Source organism: Hyaena hyaena, unplaced genomic scaffold (assembly GCF_003009895.1).
Source record: "Hyaena hyaena isolate Hyena2069 unplaced genomic scaffold, ASM300989v1 scaffold_75, whole genome shotgun sequence".
NCBI lineage: Eukaryota > Metazoa > Chordata > Mammalia > Carnivora > Hyaenidae > Hyaena > Hyaena hyaena.
Window position 1 is genome coordinate 3,326,093 of NW_024080707.1, and position 27,571 is coordinate 3,353,663.

Below are 27,571 nucleotides of genomic sequence, written 5' to 3' on the forward strand. Positions count from 1 at the left end.
GGTTATTTTGGAGAAGTGTCACAAAAGAGCCAGTGTGACGTTAATTTCTCAGGGATATGTTGGTGACTTTCAAGAGTTGCCATTGTCATTGTTAAGCATGAGTCTGGAAAGATGAATCATGAGTTTTTTAATGTGGGTTACTCCTCTCCTTAGATTTTGCCTTTTTTGGACTCTGCTCACAGCCCATTCCCCATGATACTGGCGGTTCAAATTACAGGCTTTCAGACAGTGAGATTACAATAATATTTTTCATGCCTCTCCATTCATAAATATCAGCCCTCTGGGGGAATAACTTTTAGTAGTGTTCAAAATTACCAGCATCCATTTTCTTACTATAAGAACAAGAACCACTCAAGAAATAAATAATGGAGAAATATAAAAACCCCAGTGATATTTAATATCTAACTTTCAATTTCTATTTATATTTTTTGCCACAATATCAAAGTAATGCATGCTCTTTATAGAAAATTTAGAAAATCAGAAAAATATAAAGAGAATGAAATAAGTCTAATAACCATAAATAACCACTGTTACCATTGGTGTATTTCATTTCCAAAATTTTTCATGTGATGTGACTGTGTATGTGTGTGTGTGTGTCTGCATGTACAGTGTATATTTTTATAACTATGCATCCTTTTATTTTTGTATATGATAATGTCCACCATGCTATTAAAATGTGTTTTTTAATGTTTATTTCTGAGAGAGAGCAAGCGGGGAGGGGCAAAGAGAGTGGAGACAGAGGATCCAAAGCAGACTCTATGCTGACAGCAAAGAGTCTGATGCAGAGTTTGGCTTGCAAACCATGAAATCATGACCTGAGCCAAAGTCAGACATTTAACTGGCTGAGCCACCCAGGTGCTCCTTTTAATATGTATTTTAAAATAGCTCATAGTGGGGCAACTGGGTGGCTCAGTCAATTAAGTGTCTGACTGCTGCTCAGGTCATGATCCCACAGTTTGTGAGTTTGAGCCCTGCATCTGGCTCTGTGCTGACAGCTCAGCTGGGAGTCTGTTTTGGATTCTGTATCTCCCTCTCTCTCTGCCTCTCCCTTGATTGTACTCTCTCTCTCTCTCTCAAAAATAAATATTAAAAAATATCTCATAGTTTGTTTTATTCTGGTCACAAAGTTGATTGAAGCACATTATTTTTAAAAATTCAAACAGTATGGGGACACCTGGGTGGCTCAGTCGGTTAAGCATCCGACTTCAGCTCAGGTCATGATCTCACAGTTCGTGGGTTCGAGCCCCACATTGTGCTCTGTGCTGACAACTAGCTCAGAGCCTGGAGCCTCTTTCAGATTCTGTGTCTCCCTCTCTCTCTGACCCTCCCCTGCTCATGCTGTCCCTCTCTCCAAGAAATAAATTAAAAAAATTCAAACAATATGGAAAGATATATAAAGGAGTAAACACAGAGAAGGAAGGAAATCCTGCTGTTTGCAGCAATATGGATGGGTCTTGAAGGCACTTGCTAAGTGAAATTAGCCAGATAGAGAAAGACAAATACTGCAAGATATCACTTATTTGTAGAATTTGAAACAAAAACAAAAGCAAGTCAAACTCATAGAAACAGAATATAAAGTGGTTGCCAGGGGCTGGCAGGTAGAGGAAATAGGAAGAATTTGATAAAGGGTACAAACTTTCAACTATACAATGAATAATGTCTGACGATCTACCATATAAGATGGTGACTATAGATGATGGCAATGTATGTACAATTAAAATTTGCCAAGAGAGTAGAACTTAAATGTTCTTACACAAACAATGTAAGGTAATGGATGTGTTAATTAACCAGATAGAAGGAATCCTTTCACAATGTATGTGTGTATCAAATCATCATGATGTACACTTTAAATTTATTATAATTTTATTTCTCAATTATACTTCAATAAAGCTGAAGGGGAAAATGAACCTAATACAATATAAAAAAGAGTAAATACAACCCTGAAACCACACTGTTGAGAGATTAGTAGAGAGGACATTTTTAACATTTGGTGAAAAATGTTGGAAGAAAATCTCTCTGTACATATCTGTATACACCCGTGTGGTGCATTTGCTTGATTCCAAGGGGCCATCCATTGGGATACGCTCCACTGGTTTAATAAGAATTTTTCAGGTGCAAAATAAATTTCATTAAATGTAGAAAGGCATTTTTTTCCAACCAACATTAATAAACCAAACATTTTCTAACCAACAGTTATAAACCAAATTCAAGCCACTATCTTTAATTGGAAATTGAGTTTAAACTTATTTCATATTCAGAGTAAAAGATAGATCTAAATTCTGGCCATCAGCAGTTATGTTTAATATCTCAGTGACCTGATCCTTTTTAGATCACATGTTCATAACCTTGACCTCTTTCTTCTCTTTGACATTGATACTTTCATTTGGGGGCACATCAAAAATTCTAGGCTTTTGTCTGCTTCAGTATTCCTGAGTTTATTTATAAATTGCCAAAGGTAAACAGCTTTTTTAAAAGTCACCTAGAAGTTTTTGACAGATACAGTTTTAGCACCTGAATTATATATTCTTTCGTGATGCATAATTCAGTTGTAACCCATGTGTCCCATCTTTCAGAATTCCATGCTTTCATTTGCAAAGGATGTGGCACCTGCATGCCTCACATAGCCTGGTAGATGACATTCTATCCCTTGTATACAAATAACGTTTCCCTTTATTACTGCATCAGATGAAATCTTTTAAAAATATCAATTTTAAGGGGAAATAAGGGCCCAAATGTAAGTTAAATTTTAATCATGTGAGGCTATCAATTCAAGTCATTCAGCTCAACTGAGGAGACCATTACGTGCACCAAAAACTTCTACTCATGGGTTACATTCCCACAAGTCCAAGCAAAGACAGTGGTAAAACATTCTCTGTTAGCAGCTGCCAGGTTTCTTTTGACATTGTTTACAAGATGCATCTCAACTTCAGAAATGTTAAAATGTTTTCAAAAGTATGTTTCTTAAAATCAAAGAAATATATTACATAGAAGTTTATGTAAGTAGAATATATATAATTTGCTCTATAAGCTTTAGTCAATAGTAGCCATTTCTTTTTATTTTTTAAGTTTATTTATTTATTTTGAGAGAGTGCACCCAAGTAGGGGAGGAGCAGAGGGAGAGGGAGAGAATCTCAAGCAGGCTTCATACTGTAAGTGTGGAACCCAATGCAGGGCTCAAACTCATGAACCACAAGATTGTGACCCAAGCCAAAGCTGAATACTTAACCGACTGAGCCACCCAAGTGCCCCAATAGTAGCCATTTTAGTTGCATTTTAATATGCAATATGTGTGTGTATACACATGTATGTGTATGTATATATACATGTATATGTACATATACATCTGTATAACCATGTTAATGGTTCCATAGTATTATATGCATGTACCTCATGTACCTATCTTCTGTTAAGGGATATTTAGGTTTTTACCTTTTTATTGCTATTATGTAAAATGGTGCAGTGAGCAGCCTTAAACCTATATCCTCATGTACTCATTTTAATTTGTTCTAAAGATAAATTGCTAAAAATGGAATTGCTATATTAAAGGGTATGCACATTTTAAACATTTTAAACACATTTACTACATTATTGCCAAAAGTCTCTCCAAAAATTCATACCAGCATTATGATTAGCAATCTTTCCGTGCCCTTATCAACACAGTTGTATCAATATTTTTCACTTTTTCCAGTCTAGTTGGGAAACTGTGATATGTGACAGTTTTCAACTCCATTTTTAATTACTGAAAACTTGTTAACAACTGTGTAACATTTCATTGTCGTGAATCACGATTTATTTCACTTCAATTATTAGGCATTTAAATTGCTTCAAGTTTTTTCATATGCAGTGAACATCTTTGCATATAATTCTTTGGCCTGAAGATATTTTCTTAGAATAGATTCTTAAAATTGGAATTATGGGCCAAAATTGTGCAGCTTTTAAAAGCTCATGGTACACATTGTCAAGCAGCTTTCTAGAAATTTTTACTTCAACTAACATTATTTTACACTGCTTATTTCATGAAGTATTGGTTTTTTAGATCTTTTCTAAACTGAAAGGGTAAAAGTTTCTCTCCTCCTGATGCATTTCTTTGGTAACTAGTGAGGCTGAACTTTTCATACTTTTTAAGCCATTTATGGGTTTTTGGTGGATATCTTGTTCCTTTTTATAAATCTTCTTGTCTCCCACTTGTACTTGAGAAAGACTCTAACAGGCTAAATGTTTGTGTTGTCAACTCCCAGGCCATATTCAAGTAGCCACCACTTCTCTAAACAGGCACCATGCTTTGCACAGAAAAACATACTCCCTCTACCCAAATTGTTTGAATGTCTTTTTTGGAACCTTTAACTCTCCCCATTTCTTAATAGACTCCTTGCTCATTCTCTTGGTGCTCTTGGACCTGTGTCACTCTCCCCTACCATTGCATTCTGGCCTTGCTCCTGTTTGGTCTGGAGACTGACCCAGGCTCTCTCCAGCTTCTCTGACTGTATCAAATCTCCTGACTATATTCACCTCCACCCTGCCTCGGCTCAGGGACTGCTTTTGTTGCTCAGAAGAATACCTCTCCCGGCTTGACCAAGCCCTCCAGCCTTTCTCTCCTGTATGCTGTTCCTTTGTATGTATGGTCCTTACTAGATATTGTTCCAAGTATCTTGACTAATTTATGATAATTCTGGCACTGTAGATATTATTTACTCAGTGTAAGTTTGAAGAAAGAAACTATTATCCTTAAGCAAAACTGGTGCTTTGCTAAAGTTTTTCCCAAGAAAGATGACAAGGTATACAAGGACATTCACATCCATGGCTCTTTTAAAACTGGAAACCAGTGGAAATCAAGTTTCTTTACATTTTCCCCTTCTCTTACCCAGGTAGTCTTTTTAGACCTTTGTTTTCCCCTAATCACTCCCCAGTAGAATTTTATCATCACAGATGCACTATACATCTGGTTGTGTACTGTATGTGTATCTGTGTGCTTTATACATAAAAAGTTAAGATTTCTTTGTCTCCCCCAAAAAAGCCTATTTTCACACCCTTTAGGGTGATACTACCCCACTGAGGATGCCACTGAGCCCAGCTGGATCTTGGAGCAAAACTCACTAACATGAATGGGCAAACATTGGTAATATAAGGTAGTGCTTAAGAATGCAATTGGGGGCCCTCTGGGAGCCTCAGTCGGTTCAGTGTCAGACTCTTGATTTTAGATCAGGTCATGATCTCATGGTCGTGGGATCGAGCCCATGCCTAATATGGAGCCTGTTGAGGATTCTCTCTCTCTCTCTCTCTCCCGCCCTCTCCTTCTCTCTCTGTCTCTTTCCTTCTGCCCCCTCCCCTGCTCTCTCTCTTTCTCTCTCTCTAAAATAAAATTAGAAAAAAGAAAAAAGAATGCCATTGAAGCTACATCTGGTTTTTGGTCCTAGCACCTCTACTTACTGTAGAGCAAGTTCCTTGAGAAAATTATGTAATTTTACCAAGATTCAATTCCTTCAATGGTAAAATGTACATAATGTTGGAATGTACCTCAAAAAGCTGTTTTGAAAGTAGAAGACAAAATGCATATAAAGTATTCAGCACAGTAGCCATCATGCATAAGTGATCTACATAAATTAGCTTTTGAGATCATTATTCATATTCTTTGCTGTATGAGTATATAGCAGCCTTAGATGCGGGATCAAACAAAATCCTAGAACTGTCTATATGAAATTGTCTAGTACTTGGTCATACAAGTCCTCATACCAAAAACATTTTCATTATGGCTTTGTCTCCCACCTTGTGTCCATTTTTAACAACAGTCCTTATGTTGAATATGGTTGTTGTAACTTTGATGATGAAAACAAAGTATAATATTTTTATTTTCTGAGTAAAAAATATTAGATGCTCTTTATCTTGGGATATGAGAACCCCAAGTAGCAATTGGGGGAACAACTTTTAGAAGCCTCTGGTTTTATCATCTATAAAATAGTGATAATAATGTTTTTTTCCCCTTAAAAGTGTGAGGATTCATGTAAGGTAATACATGTAAAACATTTAGCAAAGTCACTAGAACAAAAGTATATGCTCAATTTAGCTCTCATCCCAACATTATTATTTATTAGACTAGGCTAGGGCATTTATTAGGCTACCAAAAATTATAAAATAGGCAAAAACATACAACTATACCAAAAATATACAAAAGAATTAATGTATAGAGTGCTGTATACACACGAACACATATATACAACATACACATATAGAGTTCATATAATTTAAACCAATGTACAAATATTTATGTGTTATATTTGCATATTTTATGTTGTGTATATATATGGATATATACAACATACACATATTTATTTCATATAATTTAAACCAACTACTTTATGTAACTTTATAACACTGAAAGATGTAGAGAAGAAAAATTAGAACACTTTCTATGTAATAACTTTCTTTTGACTCCTTTTCTTATAAACCTATCTTAATTTTTTTGAAAATGAGGCAGCTGTGATTTTCAAAAAGTAACATTGCTTTGTTAATCATCACTTCAGCTAAGATTCCCAAGGTCACAAGAGCACAAGTTACTTTCCTAAATTAAGCTCTCTGGATACAATTCTTCCTACTGACTAAGAACTTGTAATTTCTTTATCACCTCTGGTGTATTATGTGCATACAGTGTTGAAGGGAGCCTGAAACAATACGTTATATATTGTGACTGCCAGGCAGATTTTTCCTTATTGTTCATGGTAATGGCTATCATTTACTGAACGTTCATGATGTGCAAGTAGGTACTCAGCGAAACTCTTCACCCAAGTGTGATTATTGGCATTTTTGCAGTTATTGGATTTTGTGGGAAAGTGAAGACCAATATGACATGTAAGTACTTATAACATTGGTCTTCATTCTAATAGCATTTTTCATAAACGAACACGAGCATCTATAGCATGTATCCCTATTCATTACATAAATGCAGCCAATCAGTTTCTCCATAAATGTCTGATCTTACAAACAATAGACATACAGTGCAAATAAAGTACACATTTGTTGAAAAGTGGAATTGCTGATTGTAGGATAGATACAGGATTCTATAAAGTTAGTGAAGCCAATGGCATAAAGATCTTTAGTTTATACTCAAAGTTATTGTCAATAGAGGGGTTAGCAAAAATGAAACTATTAATAACTGAAGAAGAAAAGGAAGCTTCCACATATACACTTCAAAAAAAAAAAATCAAGACATTGAGAAAGAAGCCCTTAGATACTTTATAAAACTCTCAATTACCTCTGCAATAATAGCTTACTTTATGGTCATGAATCAAAGCCAAATCTGAACCTAGATTGGTGTGTAAAGCTCTCATACAATATTTCAGAAAAGTTAACTGTTTGCTCAAAATAGCAACATGAAAGATTTTTGTTCAAGAACTCACTAATTATTTGATTGTAGTGTGTTAAAAGATTTTTTCACAAATTTAGTCCATGACAATTTTGAGTCCCAATCAAGCCTTTTATTACTATACACTATGAAATTTTAGGAACCACATAAATACATTCATTTTTAGGTGATTTTTTTCTGATACTGACTATCATCAGATAGCAAAGACATTCTATATCATCATACTTGTCATAACATCTGTAGGAGGTACCATCTCCATTTCACAAAATGATGAAGCTGGATGTCAGAGAGGTTAAGTAATTTGCTCAAGATCACAGAGTAAAGTCAGGATTCAAATGTATTTCAATCTAATTCCAACATTCTTTGTCTCTATGACTGTATCATATAGGATATCATCTGTAAATTATCATAGAATTGAATATAATTATCTTTTTATTAATACTAACCAATGTGAACCACAAAAAAGGAAAAAAGAAGAAGAGCTAACCCAGCTCCTACTGCCCACTACTTTATACAACTCTTGGAATTTCTTCTTTCTTCATTTATGCATTCTGAGACTTTCTATTCCTTCCATCTGTTGGTTCCATCTCCAGCATTCCTACTTGTGGATGTAAGGCTCATTTCCCCCCACTGCCTACAGCTGGCCTGGCAGAATAAGTGATTATTTGGGTTGCTAGACTGCAAGGGTGGAAAGGTCTGCAAACAAACAAGACCACCCTCTCCTGCTGTTCATGCTTCAAGCTGTACCTTCAGAGTGACTGTTTCTGACCCCAGATGAACAGAAGGTAAAACTTCTGGCTCTTCTGCCACCTGGGCTTTTATAAGTGCAAACCCTCGCTACACTCAGACAAGGTTGCGAGCACCGATGTCAGTGTCCTGGTTTAATGGAGATGCAGCTGGAGTAACAGAGCTGCCCAAGGTCAGATATGAACTAAGCACAGTCAAGGCTGAATGTCACACCCTCTGACAGTCCTCAACTCTTTACTGTAACAGCAAAGCATCAGGGCTAAAAGTATAGGTTACTTGCTCTCTGAACTTGAGCTAGTTACTTAAGCTCCCAACTCTTCCTCTGTAGGAAAAGGTTGTTAAAGATAGCCCCTATCACCTGCTGAGACAGTTGTGTGAATGAAAGGAGATAGTCCAAGTGAAGCATCACAGGAGGTTGGCACAAAGTTAGGACACAGTAAACAGTAGTTATTACCATTTATTGAGCATATAGAGACAAATGCTACAAACACCACTGAGGGAAGCACTACTTTGACACAAATTCATATTAAATTTAAAACAATTGAAAATAAAGTGCTCTTCACGGACTGCTTTTGATGTAAAGAAAGTTGTAACTTGCAATGTTACAAAGTGGAAAGCATGATACACAAAATGAAGAAGAGGGTACAGAAAGAGGAGGTGAGCCCTGCCCACAGCCCAGGTTTGCTTCATGCACACCTTGATTACATGCCTCACCTCCGCGCCAGCAGTGTGGAACCAGGCAGCTCCTCAATCTGGCACGCTAACATTCAATTATTTGTAAAGTTTACCTTCTTGTACTCTTACTCAGTTTTTGTGCCTGAGTATTTTGCTTCCTCTTGTCCTCATTTTTTCCATCTTTTTTTCTTACAAATCTGTCTCTTTCTCCCCCTTCCCCTCCCTTTTTCTTCTTTCTCATGTTTACATATATAATCTATACTCCACGCTTAACACTAATATTGCAATTGACTGTTCAGGAAATGCTTCCCCAAATTAATGACCTTTGAAAGATATCATATTGTTGCCAAGATTTAATTCTTTTTTAGCTTTAGGTTGTGTGTGTGTGTGTGTGTGTGTGTGTGTGTGTGTGATGTTGCTTGGTAATGAGAGTGATAGAAAACTGCCTTTGAGAAAATATCGCCTCACATTGGTGACTCTATGTGCCTTTTTCCAGTTCTCAAAACTCCCCAAGTGTGTATGACAATTGCTTTCTAGGCCCTAGAATTGCCATTCTGTCAGAAGTCCACAGCTAGTGGGACAGCTAGTGGGGACACCACAGATGTACCATCAGATGCCCAACATAATTTTGTTCCGATTTCTGTGCGTTAGAACAAAGTAGGTAGGAGCGTGGGACTCAGAGTCAGTCAATCCTAGATTTGTGTCTCAATGTTGTTCATACTGCTTACTAACTGGGTAACTGTGGACAAGGCTACTGCATGGCTTGGAATCTCAAAATTCTCGTTTTTAAAACAAGGACAATAATGATGGTTGCTTTATAGGGATATTATCAGAATAAAGGGTTAATATAAGTAAAGCTCTTTGAATAGTTCTTGGGCTTCAATAAGTACTGTAGAACAAAATCTGTGCTACTGATTTTGATTTTGTTAGAGTCAGGACCTAGAATCGAATTTTAGCTGTACTGCTTTCTAGCAGAGCGATCTTGGGCTAGTAAAATAGAGATAATTATATTGAGCCTGTCCATTTCTTCAGTGTATGAAGAACAAAAAGCCATCTTAGTTTTTGATATTTATTATGTTGAAGTATATACATAGTAAATACCGTTTCTACCTTGAATTCTTTAAAAATAATCATTAACAGTAACATAATAATTATAATATTAAGCTATTCTCTAACTTCATATAGTGCATTTTATCTTTCACTTGGGTCCATACTGTAAGTTCCATGAAGGGAGGGGCATAACACTCAGCACTTAGCAGAGTGCTTAATTATTGCAGGGATTTACATTTGAATGAATCAAAAGAAAACATGCATTCAACCAGCTTTTATGTCCTAAGGGTCCAAGCATTGTATCAAGCAATTTTAACAGATATATAGCCACTTGTGTGATCTGCAAAAAAAAAAAAAAAAAAAAGTAAGCATACATGCATAGAATTCATTGTTCTTATGATAATAGAATCTTAGTGATGGAAGAATCCTAAAAATGCTAGTCTGTCTCTATGCTCAGAGAAGAATACCATTTGTGATATCATCTTTCTCTTTCTGCCTAAATAACTACTCAACTTAAAAGAACCAACTCCAATTCAACAACCTTGGAAAGAGCACCCAGACAAAATAACAGCAACAAAAAGAATAGCAATGCATGTTTTTCAAGTACACACTATGCTAAGTGCTTGACAAGTATTATTACATTTGATGTTCACCACAAGACTTTAAACATAGATATTATTATTATCTGTTCTATTTTAAGGAGGAGAAACAGAGTCACAGATTAAATAGCTTGCCCCTACTCATACAGACTGCAAGTGGAGCAACAAGGATTCACACCCAAGTCGACATGACTCCAGAGCTGAAGTTTCCTTTTTTTAAATCACAGAACAGCCTCCTTGTATTGCTCACTTAGCAATTAATTTCACAGTGAAATAATCTCATAGTGCTGTCACCTGAACTGTTAAGGTCTCGCTTGCATATGTTACTGTGATTCGATTTTCCAAATGTTTATCTTATTTCCTGAAAGTTTTCATATTTGTGTTCCCACCACTCTCTTGCACACAGTGGAGGCTCAGTAAATGTTTGACAGATCCTCAAACCTTCAATGAAGGGAGACTGTTTTCAAAGAAGCTTATCTTTGTGTTAGAAAATTGTTCCTACAGTTTAAAAAACCTTAAGTGCCTATAAACAACTTAAAATCACAGAACCCTAAAACAGAGACTCTTTGGTCCAAAAGTAAAGTGACTAGCCCAAGGTCACAAAGCTGTTAAGTTGTAGAGCCACAGCCATGAACTCTGGTCCCTCGAGTCACTGTCCGGTTATACTGTAGAAGATCTTTGAAAATAGTTTCTAGGCTTCTGTCAGTCCTCTCAAGCCATGAGGCTTAAGTTTCCCACCATCTTAGATTCTCCTGGTTTTAGTCTAGTTTTCTAATAATCGTATTAGCAGATACTCTCACAGGTTCTAAAGGGGAACAGAAGCTTTTGTTCTTTATTAATAGCATTTTCATTGAGTATAAACTTTATGTGCAATAATCTGACATTCTTAGGAATAAAACATTTATCTGCCTTATGGTTTGGTCATCCAGCTTATGGTAATAAAACTTATATACCTTATAGAAATAATTAAAAAGGAAAAGAAAACCAATTTACACAAAGATGGATTTAGAATAACTGCTACCTAGAAGTGGCCCAACATTTGGAGACTGTAGAATAATACAGATTTGTCAAAAGTGGTATGGAGACCAGATAGCAATAAGGAAAATTATGCAATAAATGGAAAAGTAACGCTAAAAAATGGCATATTGACTGCAATGCATCAAGATGCGAAGAACCTAGAATTGTAAACCATGGATCCTTTGAGTTAAAGGGTTCTTTGTAAAGTTTTGATGTTTTCTTCTCTCCTGGCATTATACATTAAATCTAAATAAGGGCTATAGTGTCCATCGGTAAAACATAGTTTGAATATAGGATTTCTGGAGGGAATGGGAGTGGTGGGCCATGAAGGTAGGTGTGAGTCAGACCACATGTCTAAGTACATTTTGACTGCTGTAACAAATTATCACAGCCAGGTGGCTTATAAAAGGCATACATTTATTTCTCAAAGTTCTGGAAATTTATAAATTCAAGATCATGGTGTCAGTGGCTGGGTCCTCAAGAAAGCCCTCTTTCAGGGTGCAGATTGCCAGACTTACTGTGTCCTCATGTGGTGGAAGGGAGAAGCTAGCTCTCTGGGGCCTCTTTTGTAAGAGCATGAATCCCAGTCATTAGTGTTCCACCCTCATGGCTGTAGTACCTGCCAGAGGCCCACTTCCTAATACCATCATGTTGTGCACTAGATTTTCAACATACGATTTTAGGAGGACACAAACATCCAGACCATAGCACTGCAGGTGGTGTTGTACACCATTAGGCTGAAGAGCTTGGTCTTCAGCTTGTGAGTAAGTGACCTGATTATCATCTGGTGAGTTTTAAAACAAGGCATGCAAAACAAAAAGCATTGAAGCCATCATTTCGAGGGATCCATATGTTACTCACCCACTGATGTAGTCCAATCGGCGACACGTTCAGAGCCCAGCCAGCAATAGACAATTGATGATCAATTCCAAAAAAAAAATGAAAAAATATTTTTTTCACATGTTCTTTCCACAAGCTGTAATTGTTTAATTAATTTTAACCTTGGCATATAAGAATTCCACATTTGCTTTTGCTGAGGGTTTTCATCTCAGTTTCAGCCCGGTATTCCAAAAGATCATTTTTAGCACCTTCAATGACTCTGTCATTATTTAAGATAACCTCTGCATTATCTTAAATTGTAATAGTAATCATAATAATTGCTAATCATTATTGAGTGCTTACTGTGTACCAAGCACTGTGTTAAATGTTTTACCTCATTTTATCCTCTGATGGGCTTACAGAGTGGGTGTCATTATACTATCCCTGCCAAAGGTCGTATACATAACAGATGTTAGAAATAATACTCAATCACAAGTATGTCTAATGCCAAATCTCGTGCTCTTAGGCACTACAGTGTGTCATTTCTGAGCATCTCTCCCAGCTTTATCAGCGGCACTAAAGAGCCCAGACTAAGGAGAGAACTCTAGGATATTCCACTAGAGACTTCCTTTGCAACAGGTGTAAAACCACTGATTCATGCTCACCGGGTATTGTGATTCATCTACTACCCAGTTCACTTGGCAAGCCTATTATCTACCCAACCTTCACAATTTTATTCACACAAATAGCATGGGAAACTATTAAATACCCTGCAAGATTGAAGAACATTATGTCTATGACATTCCCTTTATCTGCTAACATCTGCATTTCTTGTCAATTTTATCTTTTTCTTTCTAAGAGGTATCTTCACCTACATATTGTCTCTGTCCCTGAATTATCTGCCACTCTATCACTAGAGCAATGGAAACTCAAGCCCCATCATAACCACCCCCCATTATTTCAAATACTTCAGAGGCCTCCCATCTTCTAGAGATAGTGTTCTTAACATCTGTTTCAGGACTCCCAAGGACAATTTCAAATTATATGAATGCTGTATATGGGTGCACTCTGCTTTGAAAAGCATCCATGGATTTGTATTCAATTATCAAAAGGTAATTATGATTTTAATGCTTATAAATCACCTATATAATAAACAATTTTTCTGAAATAAACGGAACTTTTCATGACCTAATTTCTAACCTCTGCCCAAACCTCATTTTCTTGCTTGTCCCACCACATTCACACCCATTCACATGCAAACAGTGCCATACTTCCTGTGGTTTCTCAAAATGCCATGTTTGCTCAGTTCCACACATATGTGTATGCTAGCCCTTCTTCCTTCTCCCCCTCATGAGGTCTTATTCACTGTCAAACTTCAGTTCCAACATCACTTTTTCAATGAAATCTTCCCTGTCCTTTCCACTTGCTTCCTTCATTTACCTAGAGAGTATATGTAAAACATATAGTAAATATGCAACAAATAATGGTGATGGAGGTAATGCTGGTAGTGGATGTTGTTGATTATAATATTAGCAAACTGAATGGTAACTCCTTGAGGACAGGGATAATGTGTAATTTGACTTTGAATCTCCAGAACCTACCATAGTGTTTTATTCACAGTAGATAGTAAGCTCACGTTTGTTGATCAATTAGCGAGTCCAAGATGTTGAAAACCAAGGGAAGATAGCAAAAGAAGAGACTTGCATGAATGAGATTTACCAGAGAAAACTTTATTGAGGAGGAAGATACACAAAGGGTAGTTTTCATTAATGTTTATTTATTTTTAAGAGAGAGCATGAGAGGAGATGGGGCAGAGAGAGATGGGTACAGAGGATCCAAAATGGGCTGTGCACTGACAGCAGTCAGTGCAATGTGGGTCTTGAACTCAGGAACTGTGAGATCATGACCTGAGCCGAAGTCCAACCTTCAACCAGAAGCCCCAAAGGGTGGGTTTTTAAATAGCCAGAGAAGATTACAGAAATTACTGAAGGTAAAAGAAAAAAGACATAGTATGTAGTCTGCTTCAGGGTGGGAAGAGTAAATGTGTTTTGTTTGATAGGAAGAAGCAATGACCGCCAACACAATTAAATACTTTGTCATTACGAAACCTTTACTGTTCAGTACCATGCCTAGAGATTAACATCAAAGACAACAATCTTAAATGTTGCTCTTTTCAGAAACCTCAAGTTCTATAAAAATCATAAAAGAAAATGCTTCATTTAGATAAACTATATGGTATAATGAGGGAAAATGTGAGCTTTATAGGGCAGCCAATCTGGATTTGAATTTTAGTTTTGTCACCTAACTGTTACCTTGGGCGAGAAGGTATCCTTCTCTCTTTGAGCTTTCGTTTTCTCTTCTGCAGAATGGAAATAATAAGGGTTACCCTAAAGGGCTGCTATGGGGTTGGAATGAGGTAATTCATGTAAGGTATCTAGTGCAGCGCACGGTAGATAGCAGGTCCTCAATAAACATGAGCGCCACTGGGACTGCTTATAGTGCGAATGATGCATTGGTGTGTCTGTGCTAAGTCAAGGTGTACCTTATGGTGTGTATGTTTTTGGACATGTAAACTTGAGCCTACTTGATCTTCAGTCAGTTGGGCTTTTCAAAACAGAAATAATCCAGAAAAGGACAATGTGTGACATGGTACCCCATGGCCGTTTGTCTCTTTAAAGTAAAGAAACACAAGTTTTGAGTGTGTAGGCATTTGTATAAGGTAAATGTTCATATAAGCTAGTAAGTTTTCCTTACTAACTACCTGCTGTACAAACTGTCATTCAAATACTGCCTTACGCTTTATTTAAAACACTGAAACCCCCCTATGACTTATTCTTCTGCTTGGATTTTTTCTGTAGAAAAATATGTAACTGAATTAATTTCAAGTGTGTGTGTTTGTAAACCAGCCAAATATTTCCTTTTAAATACTTGAGCTCTCTGTTGAATATACACACGTAGTTCTTAGCACTTTACATTTTTTCAGTAGTAGATTGCATCCTTTTATCCTTTAGTGGGCTTTTAGTTCCACGCATACTAATATGTCCCCTATGTCCATATTAAACGAAAGTTTTTCATTTCGTGCAGGTTCTTCCAGGGGACCCAGCCCCCTGACCATGGGAGCCCAGGACACCCTCCCTGTTGCAGCAGCATTTACAGAAACAGTCAATGCCTACTTCAAAGGAGCAGATCCAAGCAAGTAAGCCTGGGACTTGGTCCACTGGATTCTCCAAACTCTATCCCACTCAGCGGGAGACACCCTAAATATAACTATTTCATTCCTTATCCTAAAACCAAGAAAAAAAAATCCTAGAATGGAGGAGGACATTTAATTAGAAATATTAATTCACTGCTTTTTTAAAAAACGTGCTAAAGGACCAATAATTTATTATCTTACTATCCAGAAATCTCTGGTTCAGTTTTGAATACAAGTTGTAGACAATTCTAACACAACTCTGTAGAAAACATTTGCTATCTCACAAAAGTAAGTGTCTAGACCATGTCTCTATTGTCATAGTTTTTAATGGATCTGAATCATTCACATATAAGCTGAAACATGGTGCATTGGAATGAGAACCTGGGACAAAACACATAGCTGTGTTCATAACACAGAGATTAGTAAGAGGACAGGTTATATGTTACCCTTACTAACTAAGGAAAAACTAGCCAAAACATGATAATTATGGCAAAGTAAACTCTAGAGAAATATGCACCACTCTGTATTTACATAGCCCGATTTCACTTATTTCAGTACATACTGAAGGTGCACTTGTCCTGAATGCATATATAATATGATTAAATATTTTACCTTTCTATAAGGAGTTCCATAGATAGAGTTCAGGAAGTTTATCGATTCTCTGCAATTACACCATTTATCTTATGTGTGTGCATAAGTGCATTTGTCTATAGAGAGGTCTACAACGTCCATCAATTTCACAAAGAGATTTATGATAAAAAAAAATTAAGAGTGATTATTAGTCTACTGAAAACAAAACACCAAAGTCAAACTGGCTTTCAAGTGTATCACTAATTCAATTCCAGATCTGAATGTGATGGATAAACAAAGGCCAAACCTAAGTGAGGAAAGAATTGCTTTTTATTTTTTATGTATAAGGACCAGGGCTTAGGAATCCTTAGTATCCATGGAAATAGGAATTAGAAAAATAATAAATGTTCACACAGAACCCTGGACTATTTATGAAAATCTTTGAAGCAGTGATAATTAAATATAATTAAAACTTGGATCTCCACATATATTTTAAGTGGGAATTTATATGACTAATTGTGAATCTTCTTTACACTTCAGAAACACTAGTTTTTGTTTTTTAGCCTGAATCTAACAATATGATGCTGGGCGACATGATTAGTAACTCCACCTTAGGTGTTCTATCTAGGCAGCAGTATCTATCAACTTCCCTAAACGTTATGTCCTTTTTAACAACATTTAGAATTTATTCTAGGCCCAGACTATTGTAGAGAAACAAACACAAAGGACTCTGGTGTTTTAGTCCATTTGGGATGCTATAACAGAATACCGTAGACTGGGCGGCTTTTGAACCACAGCAGCTTACTTCTCATGGTTCTCGGAGCTGGGAAGTCTAAGATCAAGGCTCTAACAGATTCAATATCTGACCAGAGCCAGCGTCCTGGTTCATAGTAACCTCAAATGGGGAGGGGGGAGCTAGGGAGCTCTTCAGGGTCGCTTTAATAAAGGCACTGATCTCATTTAGGAGGGCCCTACCCTCATGACCTAATCACCTCCCAACAAGCACCATCATATTGGAGATTAGATTTCAGCATATACATTTTGGAAGGACACAAACATTCAGCCTGTAGCACCCTGGTTTCTCGCCTGTCTCCTTTCTCTCATCTTCAAAGCAGGATGGTAATTTACCACATCCACATATCAATAGGAATTAAAAACTACCTCTTACAGAGTATGCATTTGAACTGTTAGAGCACTTAAGCACCATGTGCTTAAGTTGTATACATACCTCATATACGCATACTTGTATTTCTGTAGACTCTTCTTTGAACAATTTGTATAACTTTCTGTAATACCAGTTCTAAGGATTATACTTATTGACTGACCTACCTATACCTTAGAAAGCTCAGGCTCATCAGAATTGAGAAAAGCAAGAAAAACACACCTTTAAAAGAATAAGAAAGAATAAAAAGTAGTCGAGGGTGGGGAGATGTCTATACCAGCATGAAAAACACTGGGAATCACCCAAGAATGAGTTCTTTTTTTGTCTGCTTACTCATTGGATTTCATTCATTAATTTATTCAGAGACCTAATTGGTAGTAGGAGAACTTTGCCCTCTAAAATGTATTCTCAAAGTATCACTCCTCTTCTCAAAATCCTCCTATCTTGTTTAAAGTAAAACCCTAATGCTTTACGACAGTCTATGGGACTCTACATTATCTGTCCTTTGTGACCCTTCCCCTGTTTCAGCTGCCACCTCTCTGATCTTGTCTGCATCTCTGGTGTCCTTATTCACTCCACTTTACCCACATTGGCTTCATGGCTGTTCCTCTGCCATTTGGCCAACCTCTTCTGTGTCTAAGAGTCTTAACATTTGTTGCCCCTCCAGCCTGGGTGAAATCTTCTCCAGCTACCTGGGCGATTGCCCCTCACCTCTTTCAGGATTCTTCAGCAGATTTATCAGAGACTTTCCCTGTCCACCTTATGCAAATAGCAACATTCCTTCCTACCCACTGTCAGCACTTTCTCCCCCACCCCCCATTGCCCTTCTCTCTAATTAACATGCTGCATGTTTTCAGTGTCCACTGTCTGGCTCTTCCCCCAACAGAATGTAAACTCCATGATAACTCGGACTTTGAGCATTTTCTTCATTCTTATATCCTCAGCACCTAAAGCAGGACCTGGCACCATTGCTGAATAAGTTGAGTTGAATTACTCCCCTAATAATTACAGAATGGCTGCTATGTGCCTGCAATTGTTCTAGACAGGGGTTATATTGGTGATGAAGACAGTTGATATGGAAAGTAAGACTTGTGCATAAATATAATACAAAGTCCACGGTAGAAGAAGGGTAGTTATGGTGCAAAGGGAGCTAAGAAGCTTTTAATAATAATCTTCGTTAAGTCCCAAGGAGTGGTATAGCAACCTACCAGCCACTTTGTAGGTCTGTGACTATTCCAGCTGGGTTCTCCATCCTGTTTCAGTTTGCCCACACACTAGAGCAGGTATAAGGGCAGGTGTGCACCTGTGACGCTGGTAACCATGACCTTGGCATTCTAGCGATGTGGTGCTTGAGCCAAATTAATATTAGTGTTTTTCTTATGCCCTTCCAAATTAACTATGCGTTGGACGTGTAGATGACTGCATATACTGAGTCTGTTTTCAATTATATTGCCATAAGTAGTTGCCATATATATTGTATATTGGTAGATGAGAGAGTCAATAATTTCATTGAAATTATGAGATCTGAAATTTATGAACAGATCATGAAGTGACATTCTTCTAAATTTAATTTCACCTCCAGTCAGTGAATCATTTTAATTGCTGTTCCTTTGTTATTCACTTTAAAGGAAACAACCCAAGTTCAAAAATTCTATCATGTGGTGAGCAGGGGAAAGAGGATAAAGTCAAACACAGCAGCACATAAAGAAATGATACAGAAAAGGCGTGTGGACTTGCTTTTGCCTGTGGTTCCTTCTCATCCTGGACCCAAAGCCTTCCCATTTGCTTTCAAACCATACATTGGAAACAGAAATTTACCAGCTTAATTATTATATAGTATGATATATGATCCATTCTAGGATAGTTATAATCTTTCTCTGAGTATTCAGAACACTTGTAATAGGCATTTTGACACCTGAGTCCTTCTCAGTTGCTTTTAGGAAGAGAATTCCTTGATTTCTGCTGTTGGCTACGGAAATACATCTCCCATTATTCACTACTATTTGAACAACCTAGACACAAACGGGTTAATTCTTTAATCCCCTGGAAATAAATATGTGTCTGTGCTATGTTCTCTCCTTCTCTTATCATCATATTTCAATTATTTATTCAAGCATCTGTCTTCCCACTTAAACTGGAAGTTTGGGTGAGGACATTTGTCCTGTTTCTCACTGCCCATTCTAGGGCACTATATAATAGCTAGTACATTGTATAGGCACTCTATATATAATGTATAACATTAAATGTATGAATTTATTTTAACATTTTATTGAGTTCCTACTCTGCACTAGATTCTGTGTAATTTGCCTCCCTAGAACCCAAGACAGCACTTGTCTTTATAATTGTAGGTAAGATACATGCAAAGAAACTACAAAACAGTTTAAAAAACATCTGTACATTTACCTAAGGAACCTATAAAGGAAAAACTAAGGAAGGCCGATTTAAAAAAAAAAAAAAATTAAGGAAGGCTTCAGAAAGGTCTGCCTTTGAACTGAGTCTTGAAACATGAAAAGGAATTTGCCTAGTACCCAAGCCAATGAAAGGAGTTTATAAGTAAAGGGCAAGAAGCTGCACATGTGCAGAGGAGACTACGGGCTTGGTTATCAAAGCAGTGCATGAAAGTCATGTTTATGTGAGCCATGTGCTTCTGATGACCTCACATATCAAGTTCACACATTTCCTAACCAAAATTGCCCAGCATTTCTGTTCAATGGCTAACGTGGTACTGCCCGTGGCAATAGGAAGAACCCAGTTTAAAGTTACTTAGCCAGGTAACCTTGAAATTTTGTCATTTTTGACAAATGTTTCATTTGTGGGGACTCACATAATTTCAAATTTTATTCATAACGTGAGTTTGTTACTATTTCCATATCGCAGTATTTTAGATTTCCATAATTCAAGCTCACATGAAATGTCGCCGCATTGCATACTGATAGGAAAAATCACTAAGGTTAAACAAATATTTTCCTTTAGTGAGTATGGGTTGAAAACACTCATTTTGTATACAAAATTTCAGATCGTAGATACTGGATGAATTAATAAGTCAGTTAAGTTCTGACTGGACAACTTAATCAGCAAATAAATTATAAATCTGGATGTGACAGTAGACATGCAGTACAGAAATTCAATATACATGAAGAAGCTTGGTGCTTCTTATACTGCTTTACACTGACGACTTCTTTCATCAGCCATCCAACACTATGAGCCCTTGGAAGACAGAGGCTGTTTTGCTGAGTTTCAAATGGCCTCCCCCCTCAAAACAAACAAACAAATAAACATTACATGATTAGGAGTCAATAAATGTTTTATTGACTAAATAACGCCACTGCCTCCCCTCGCTGACCGGCTTTCAAAAGAGAAACTTTATCCCTCACCGAGACATCACTTAGACCTCATTTTGAGCAACCTGGAAAAGTCACTGAGCAGATTCCTTACCAATTAAATTCAGCCGCTATGCTGACAGCAATGTACTGAGGGATGGTAGGTGCTGAAGTCTGATTTAACAAGTGCTCTGACTAATTATTGTTTTCTTCTAAAGTTGTGAAGTAATATCCTGCACATCCACATGTTGAAAAGCATCAAAAATAGACTAGGCTTAAGGGAAAGTCAGGGCTCAGTCCCAGTAAATAATGCAAGGTTTATGTATCTGAAATACAGAAGACAGCAGAATTGGCATCCACACTGGGTGATCGGCAGTACTCTCCGGAAGAGATGAAAGTTCAAACTTCTAGAAAGCTAAATTTTCATCCAGAGCAGTGCAGAGTTATGGATGACAATATCTGAATGAGGGGAGAGGGAGGGGAACATGGCTACCTTAGGAAGCTTACCTGCCCTCCACCCTTGACCTCAAACTAGGCTTATACATAGGAGGCTTTAGCTGTTCTTCCCATGAGCTATTTTAAATACATACCACGAACCATCTCCTCTGAGCCACATGTATCTCATTTTTCACAGTTACACAGCCTACAAAATGACTATGGGGCAAATGGAGTTCCCTATGCTCAGACGTTGAGCAGAGTTTCCATGTGTTAACCTCAATTTCCCTAGAAAGTACAGTCCTGAACTTAAAGTTACAGAACTAGTACAAGGGTAAGTTATCCAGATGTAGAGGAAGTCGTAAAGAAGTTCACTCATTTTAAATATTTACTGTTTCCCAAAGAAGAATAATCCTTTTGAGGTTTCTGCTTCTGGCTGAAGTGTAGTAACAGGGATCGATTGATCTCTACTTGAAAATACCTTGAAAGTGGACAATCATATAAACAATGATTTGCCAGACATTGGATCTCAGGTAAAGGACAATAACCCCGAGGGGTGAGGTGTGCCATATGAATGCCCAAGCCTTCTTCCTTAAGGGTTTTCAGACATGACATGGTGGAAGTCCAGCAGACTCCCAGCTGTTTATGAGGAGTTGTCTCACTGAGGCATACACCACTACAAACTGCCTTAGGGGGTGACAGGGGAAGCTTCCACCGTGCACTGCAGAAGCCGGCTGTAGAGAAGGTGTGCACATGACAGGAGCCTGGAGCCAGAGAACCTGCCTGCATTGCATTGCAAGATCTGGGTACTGGGGTAGCCCAGACACATGCACTACAGGGGCCAGATACTAGGGAAGCTGCCTGTACCACCAGGCACTATCAAAGCCACATGGGCTGCCATACCCACACAGTGGGGATGCCATATGCTCTGCAGAGGTCACACACAAGCCTTTGTGCAGAGGCTGGCACTAGATATACCCTAAGTACTGCCCGAGCCTGCCTACCAAGTACCCCGGAACCAGGGAGGAAAAATCTGTTTCCTGCAATGTTCTTTTAGCGCCCTCTACTGACAAAATTAAACACAGTGCCTGCTGGCAAAGAAAAAGTCTATACAAAGGGCCCAATAATTTTCTCAGTGCAGGCAATAAAGGGTGAATTGGGACTACATTGATTTTATATAGAAATTGACACCACGATTTTAAATTTCATATTGAAATGCAAAGAGCTGACAGAAGCCAAATCAATTTTGAAAAAGAACAAAGTTGGTGAATTAATGCTACTTGATTTCTGTATGATCCAGTGATTCCCCTCCTTCATTTTGCAAGAGAAATGAGAGCATATTGTCCATACAAAGACTTGTACAATTACATTCATCACAGCTTTATTTGTAAGACTTAAAAACTGGAAAGAGTCCAAATATTTTTCAACAAATTAATGGATTAAAAAAAAACTGTGGATAGCCATATGCTACACAGTGATAAAAAGTCACGAACTATTGATGCACACCCTACATAGATGAATCTCAAAATAATTACAGAGTGGAAGAAGCCAAATGAAAAAACATCACATACTTTATGATTCTGTTTACACGAAATTCTAGAATGTGCAATCTAATATGTATTGTCAGCTATGTTCGCAATTGCTTAGGGATAAGAGGAAAGGTAGCAGAGAGATCACAGAAATGCGTGAGGCAATTTCGAGGGGTACTGGGTATGTTCATTAACTTGATTGTGTGAGGACTTCACAGGTGTAAAATGTATTAAAAATTATGGAATTTTACACTACAAATGAGTGCCATTTATTGTATGTCAATTATGCCTCAACAAAGTTCTTTAAAAAAAAAAAACAATTATTCTTCCTTTCAAATTATTATCTAATTGTCCTTACTTGTATGACTGATTTTTACAGTTTCAACCAAATAGACATGGAATAAAGATATAGTTCAATGGATGCCAGAAGTTTACCTCTTCAGTACAGAAAAGAATGTGTTCAAGACATCAATCATGTTACTGAGAACTAAAATAAGTCCCAGTCAATAGTGTGATAATGTCGTGCACTTGATTTATTATCTTCAAATGCGTTACCAAAGATTCAGAAATCAAAGACAAAAAGAACCACCAGAATAGGTGATCTGTTTGTGAGGTGAACAGACAGAAGTTTCTACAGAAGGAAAAAAGCTGCATTTTTTCTTCTTACAGTTCAAAAACACGTTCAACAAATAGCGACTTTTTTGGTTAAGTGTTAACACAAACCTTGCATTCTCAGGTCTTAGAAATGATTTAGTAGTTGACGGTGGAATTGTTTAAGAGCTTACCTTTTGTTTCTCCTGCTATTGTAACATTGTTGCATAAATCACTTCTTTTTTGCAACTGTTTTGATTCACAGCTTATTGACCTGGACTTCCTCTCTCTTTCCTCTCATGTGTTTTGATATGCCAGATGTATCGTGAAGATTACTGGAGAGATGGTGTTGTCTTTTCCTGCCGGCATCACCAGACACTTTGCCAACAATCCATCGCCAGCTGCTCTGACTTTTCGGGTGATAAATTTCAGCAGGTTAGAACACGTCCTGCCAAATCCCCAACTTCTCTGCTGGTAAATATATTTTGCATAATTTTTTTAGAGACGTGTGTAGCTTAGCACTGGATACTTAGATGAAGGATATATCGTAGCAAGAATTTAGCATGGTAGAGAAATTACCGCTATTCAGATACGTTTGTAGATTCAACACAGAAGTTTGCTACCTGTCAAAATCTTTTGTGTGTGATCATGTGTCTATGCTTATGTGTATTCTAATGGGCAACTATCTCAAGGGGCTGAAGAGACATTTAGAGTAATAAAATCTGTATTAGTGACAGTTGGTTATGCATTGTCTCTTTACTTACCATCAATAAACAATGGATGAGGATAGTGGGAAATAAGCCCAATTAAAGGAATAAAATCCACTTGTTGTATTAGCATCTTTAAAAGTCAAATGATATTTGAACTGTGAGCTAGTCTTCACATGAGCTAAAAAGTCTTTTTTGTAGAATATATAATTTTGCAGTAATGGTAATTGTTTTAATGGAACTTTATATGCATTCATAGAAGCTTATGTGAATTTGTTTATATAAATATAGTTACATGTTCTAACTGTTAAATCTGAGCATGGACATATCATACCTACAGGCATGTGGATTCACACAAACATACATTTGTATGGAGCTATTAAAAATGATCAACTATATGAGATAATTATTGGCAATGAATGAGATTTAAAAAATGTCATTCTTGACAGCCTCTTATCATTAAGTCCTGATATTTTCCTTAAAAATCTCTCTCTAAAGTGGCCATTTTTTTTTCTTTACTGTGACCTGCCCTATCCAAGTGACCACTGTCATTTTCCTGGACCACTGAAAATGCTTTTTCCCTTCTTTTCCTGCATCCAAGCTTGCCCCCTTCCTGCGTTTTTTACACAACAGCTGAATGACTTCTCATGTGGTGAATCAAGTCATCCTCACATATAATTCTCAAGCGGCTTTGCATTGCATCTGTACGTGAATGCAAATAATTACCGCTGCCTTTGAGACCTTGAGTCATCTGCCCTTGCCTGCCTCTCTGTTATCATTTCCCACTGTCCTGCCTCAGAATCCTTGTAGCTCCAGCCAGGCTTGCCAGTCTTAAGAGCAGGCTGGGATTTGTGTGCTTGTTACCTCCACCTCCTATACTATTTCTGTCTCTCTTCACCTAACCCTGCCCCACTCTCCAGATTTCAGCTCTGCTTGGTCTACCCCTGACCATTCCACTCCTCTTCCAACCCCAACCCCCGTTCTTAAACTAAATATGCTCTCTTGTTAATCCCTCTCAAGGTACCTTATTCTTTCCCATTGCTACTCTTGCTATAATTAATAATTATCTATCTGTGTTTCTTCTTTCATCCACCCCCCCCCATTAGACTGTAAAATCCACGAGAGAATGGAACATATCTCTTAGTTCAGCACTACATCCTCAGTACCTTCCACTACACCTGGCATCTAGTGAGGACTTAACTAACATTTGTTCAATGAATGAACAACTCAAATACCACTTAAAGAATTTAGTCAACCTGGGTGTTTATGTAGAAATAGCTAAAGGTTGTCAGTATTAAGAATTCAAGGACCAACATAGTTGCTTTTTTCACTGAGTCAGACTTGTTCACTCCAGTGGTGACAAAACAGTCACAGGTCTGTCAGGTGACTACCAAGATCACCTCCCCCTCTTTGGTCCTCGTGATGGTTTAACTGGCAAACTTGATTCCAGGTTTAAAAGTGTGGGAATACACGGTCATGCATTAAATAAAAAATAAATGTAAAACAATCAAGACTGGAAATCAGCAGCTTCTTATTTCACTTTCCCTCCTTGTTTTTGATGGTCACATTGAGCCAGTTAATTTTATTTTCCAAGGTTCCTCCATCTGAATTTAGGAGTTATGAGCCATCATCTCACTGGTTTGTTAATAAGACGAGTGTGAGTGTTACAGTTTTTGTTGCATCTTTAGACTCTTATGTGGCCAAGTTTTTAAACATATATGCATGAGTTTTATACTTATATTAATATTGCAGTCCTATGAATTGAATTAACACTCTGAGTATGTTTTTGCCTGACAAAATATTACATAGACCCTTACATTACTATTATTATTTGCTAAAGCAAAAATGAAAAATACTCATTAATTTAGACCTTATAAACTCTAAATATTTGATTATTGTGTCAGGGCTGTGATTGGTAACCCAAGGCCGTGTAGCCTATGTGGGTTTGTTATGTAGGACCGCTCTAACATCACTACTACCCACCCTAGTTTTTAAAAGGCAGCATAAGCAAGTATTATTCTCGATCGCAGTACAAGCTTTTTAACATCTATTGCCTTAGACCAGCCAGTTCTCGCATTTTGTGTTCTGAATTACTTCATTTAGGTTGGCAGCTTGACACCTGAAGACCTTTGGGTTTGCAACCCCTCAACAGGGACCAAATTGAAGTTTACTTCTATTTTTCCATTATGGAAGGGGTTTGCTTGTAAAGAATATTCAGGAACAGTTGTGAAGCCAATCATGAGACTAAAGAATTCTCAAGACTTCTTGAGCATTCAAGAATCACTTCTCCATGTAGCTGGCATCTCTACTTGATTGGCAAAGCTTTCTTGAATACTTATTAAAGCAAGTTTTCTGAGGAATTATCATAGATATATGAGTTAGCTTACTTTGTTATTAAACTTAGAATATTGTCATTGAAAATTTCCCAACTATTCAGATCTACTTAGTACCAAATTAGTGACATGTTGCTGGATACTCATTCTGTATGTCTGTTTTGATACACTGGGAAAGTATAACCTGTAGTATACTGACCTGGGTTGGAATCCTGACTCTGTTACTTATTAGCTGCTACCCATAAGCAAATTATTTAATTTCACTGACTCTCAATCACTCTTATCTCCAGCCTCTGGATAACTTGGATGCTATTAGGTAATAGAAGTTTAGACAGACCTCATCAGCATCCTTAGTTCAGTTTAACCAGGGACAGTGTCTCAGGGGCCAGGAATCTTTTCCTTCCACATCCTACATGCTCGGAGTTGTAGAGCTTTGTTTTGTCCTCTACAACCTATATCAGCGCCCAGCAGAAGACACATGGGTCATGCTGAGACTTGGTCCCCACAGCCACTCCCTTCAAACAGATCAGCAGCGTTTTTAAAGCCCTGATGTTTTTCGACTCATTCTCTTAATTTGTTTGACTTTTGGAGGCTGAATCATAGCAACTTCCCTTTGACGTGCCTTCATCATTTTATTACTGTCATCCTATCTTCTTAACCTCTAATTTCCATTCAGTAAGTGAGTTTTATGTCAGGTTACTGAATTATTTGGGCCCTCAGTTTCCTATGTGGAAAGTGGACAGAGGCTACTCACATTCTTGACTGATTCTGCTTATCATTGAGACAAGCATTTTCAAGATACACTGGGTGAATGACGTATGGAGAGCCATCTGAGCAAACCTAACAAATCCTTAAGAATACCAAATTCCTGGGGGCGCCTGGGTGGCTTAGTCGGTTAAGCGTCCGACTTTCGCTTAGGTCATGATCTCGCGGTTCGTGGGTTCGAGCCCCGCGTTGGGCTCTGTGCTGACTGCCAGCTCAGAGCCTGGAGCCTGTTTCAGTCTGTGACTCCCTCTCTCTCTGACCCTCCCCTGCTCACGCTGTCTCTCCCTCTCTCTCTCCTAGAAATAAATAAAACATTAAAAAATTTAAAAAAAAAAAGAATACCAAATTCCTGAATGCATCAAGACTACACTTCTCTAGAGTAACTACCATGATTATTACTATTTAAATTCCAGGACCATCTTGTAGGTGCAGCAACTATTTCTTGATTTATGTGCTCTCAGATGAAATACTATGGTAGTTTTAGGATCACCCTTTTCTCCTCAGTTGGAGATAAAGACTGCATTTACATTTGGCCAAATATTTAACTCAGTAATTTCTGAGAAACTACTGTTCGAGTGAATTAAAAAAATCAATATACTCAACTCCTTGATTGTATTAACTGACTAATTCAGAGGAAACTGTGGTCATGTAGAAAGGGCTATTGAGTTTGGGTTAATAAATAATTCACTCTTTAAAGCAACC

At 37.5% G+C, this 27,571-nt stretch overlaps 1 protein-coding gene across 4 annotated transcripts in view; it reads left to right on the forward strand.

The window, feature by feature from the left end:
* Positions 1-27,571, forward strand: part of SGIP1 (SH3GL interacting endocytic adaptor 1) — a 212,817-nt gene that overhangs the window by 174,764 nt on the left and 10,482 nt on the right. For all 4 annotated transcript variants that reach the window (XM_039233459.1, XM_039233460.1, XM_039233457.1 and 1 more), the window contains 2 exons: positions 15,349-15,460; positions 23,383-23,538. In XM_039233459.1, coding sequence (XP_039089390.1) covers positions 15,349-15,460; positions 23,383-23,538 — 268 coding nt within the window. The remainder of the gene's footprint in view (positions 1-15,348; positions 15,461-23,382; positions 23,539-27,571) is intronic.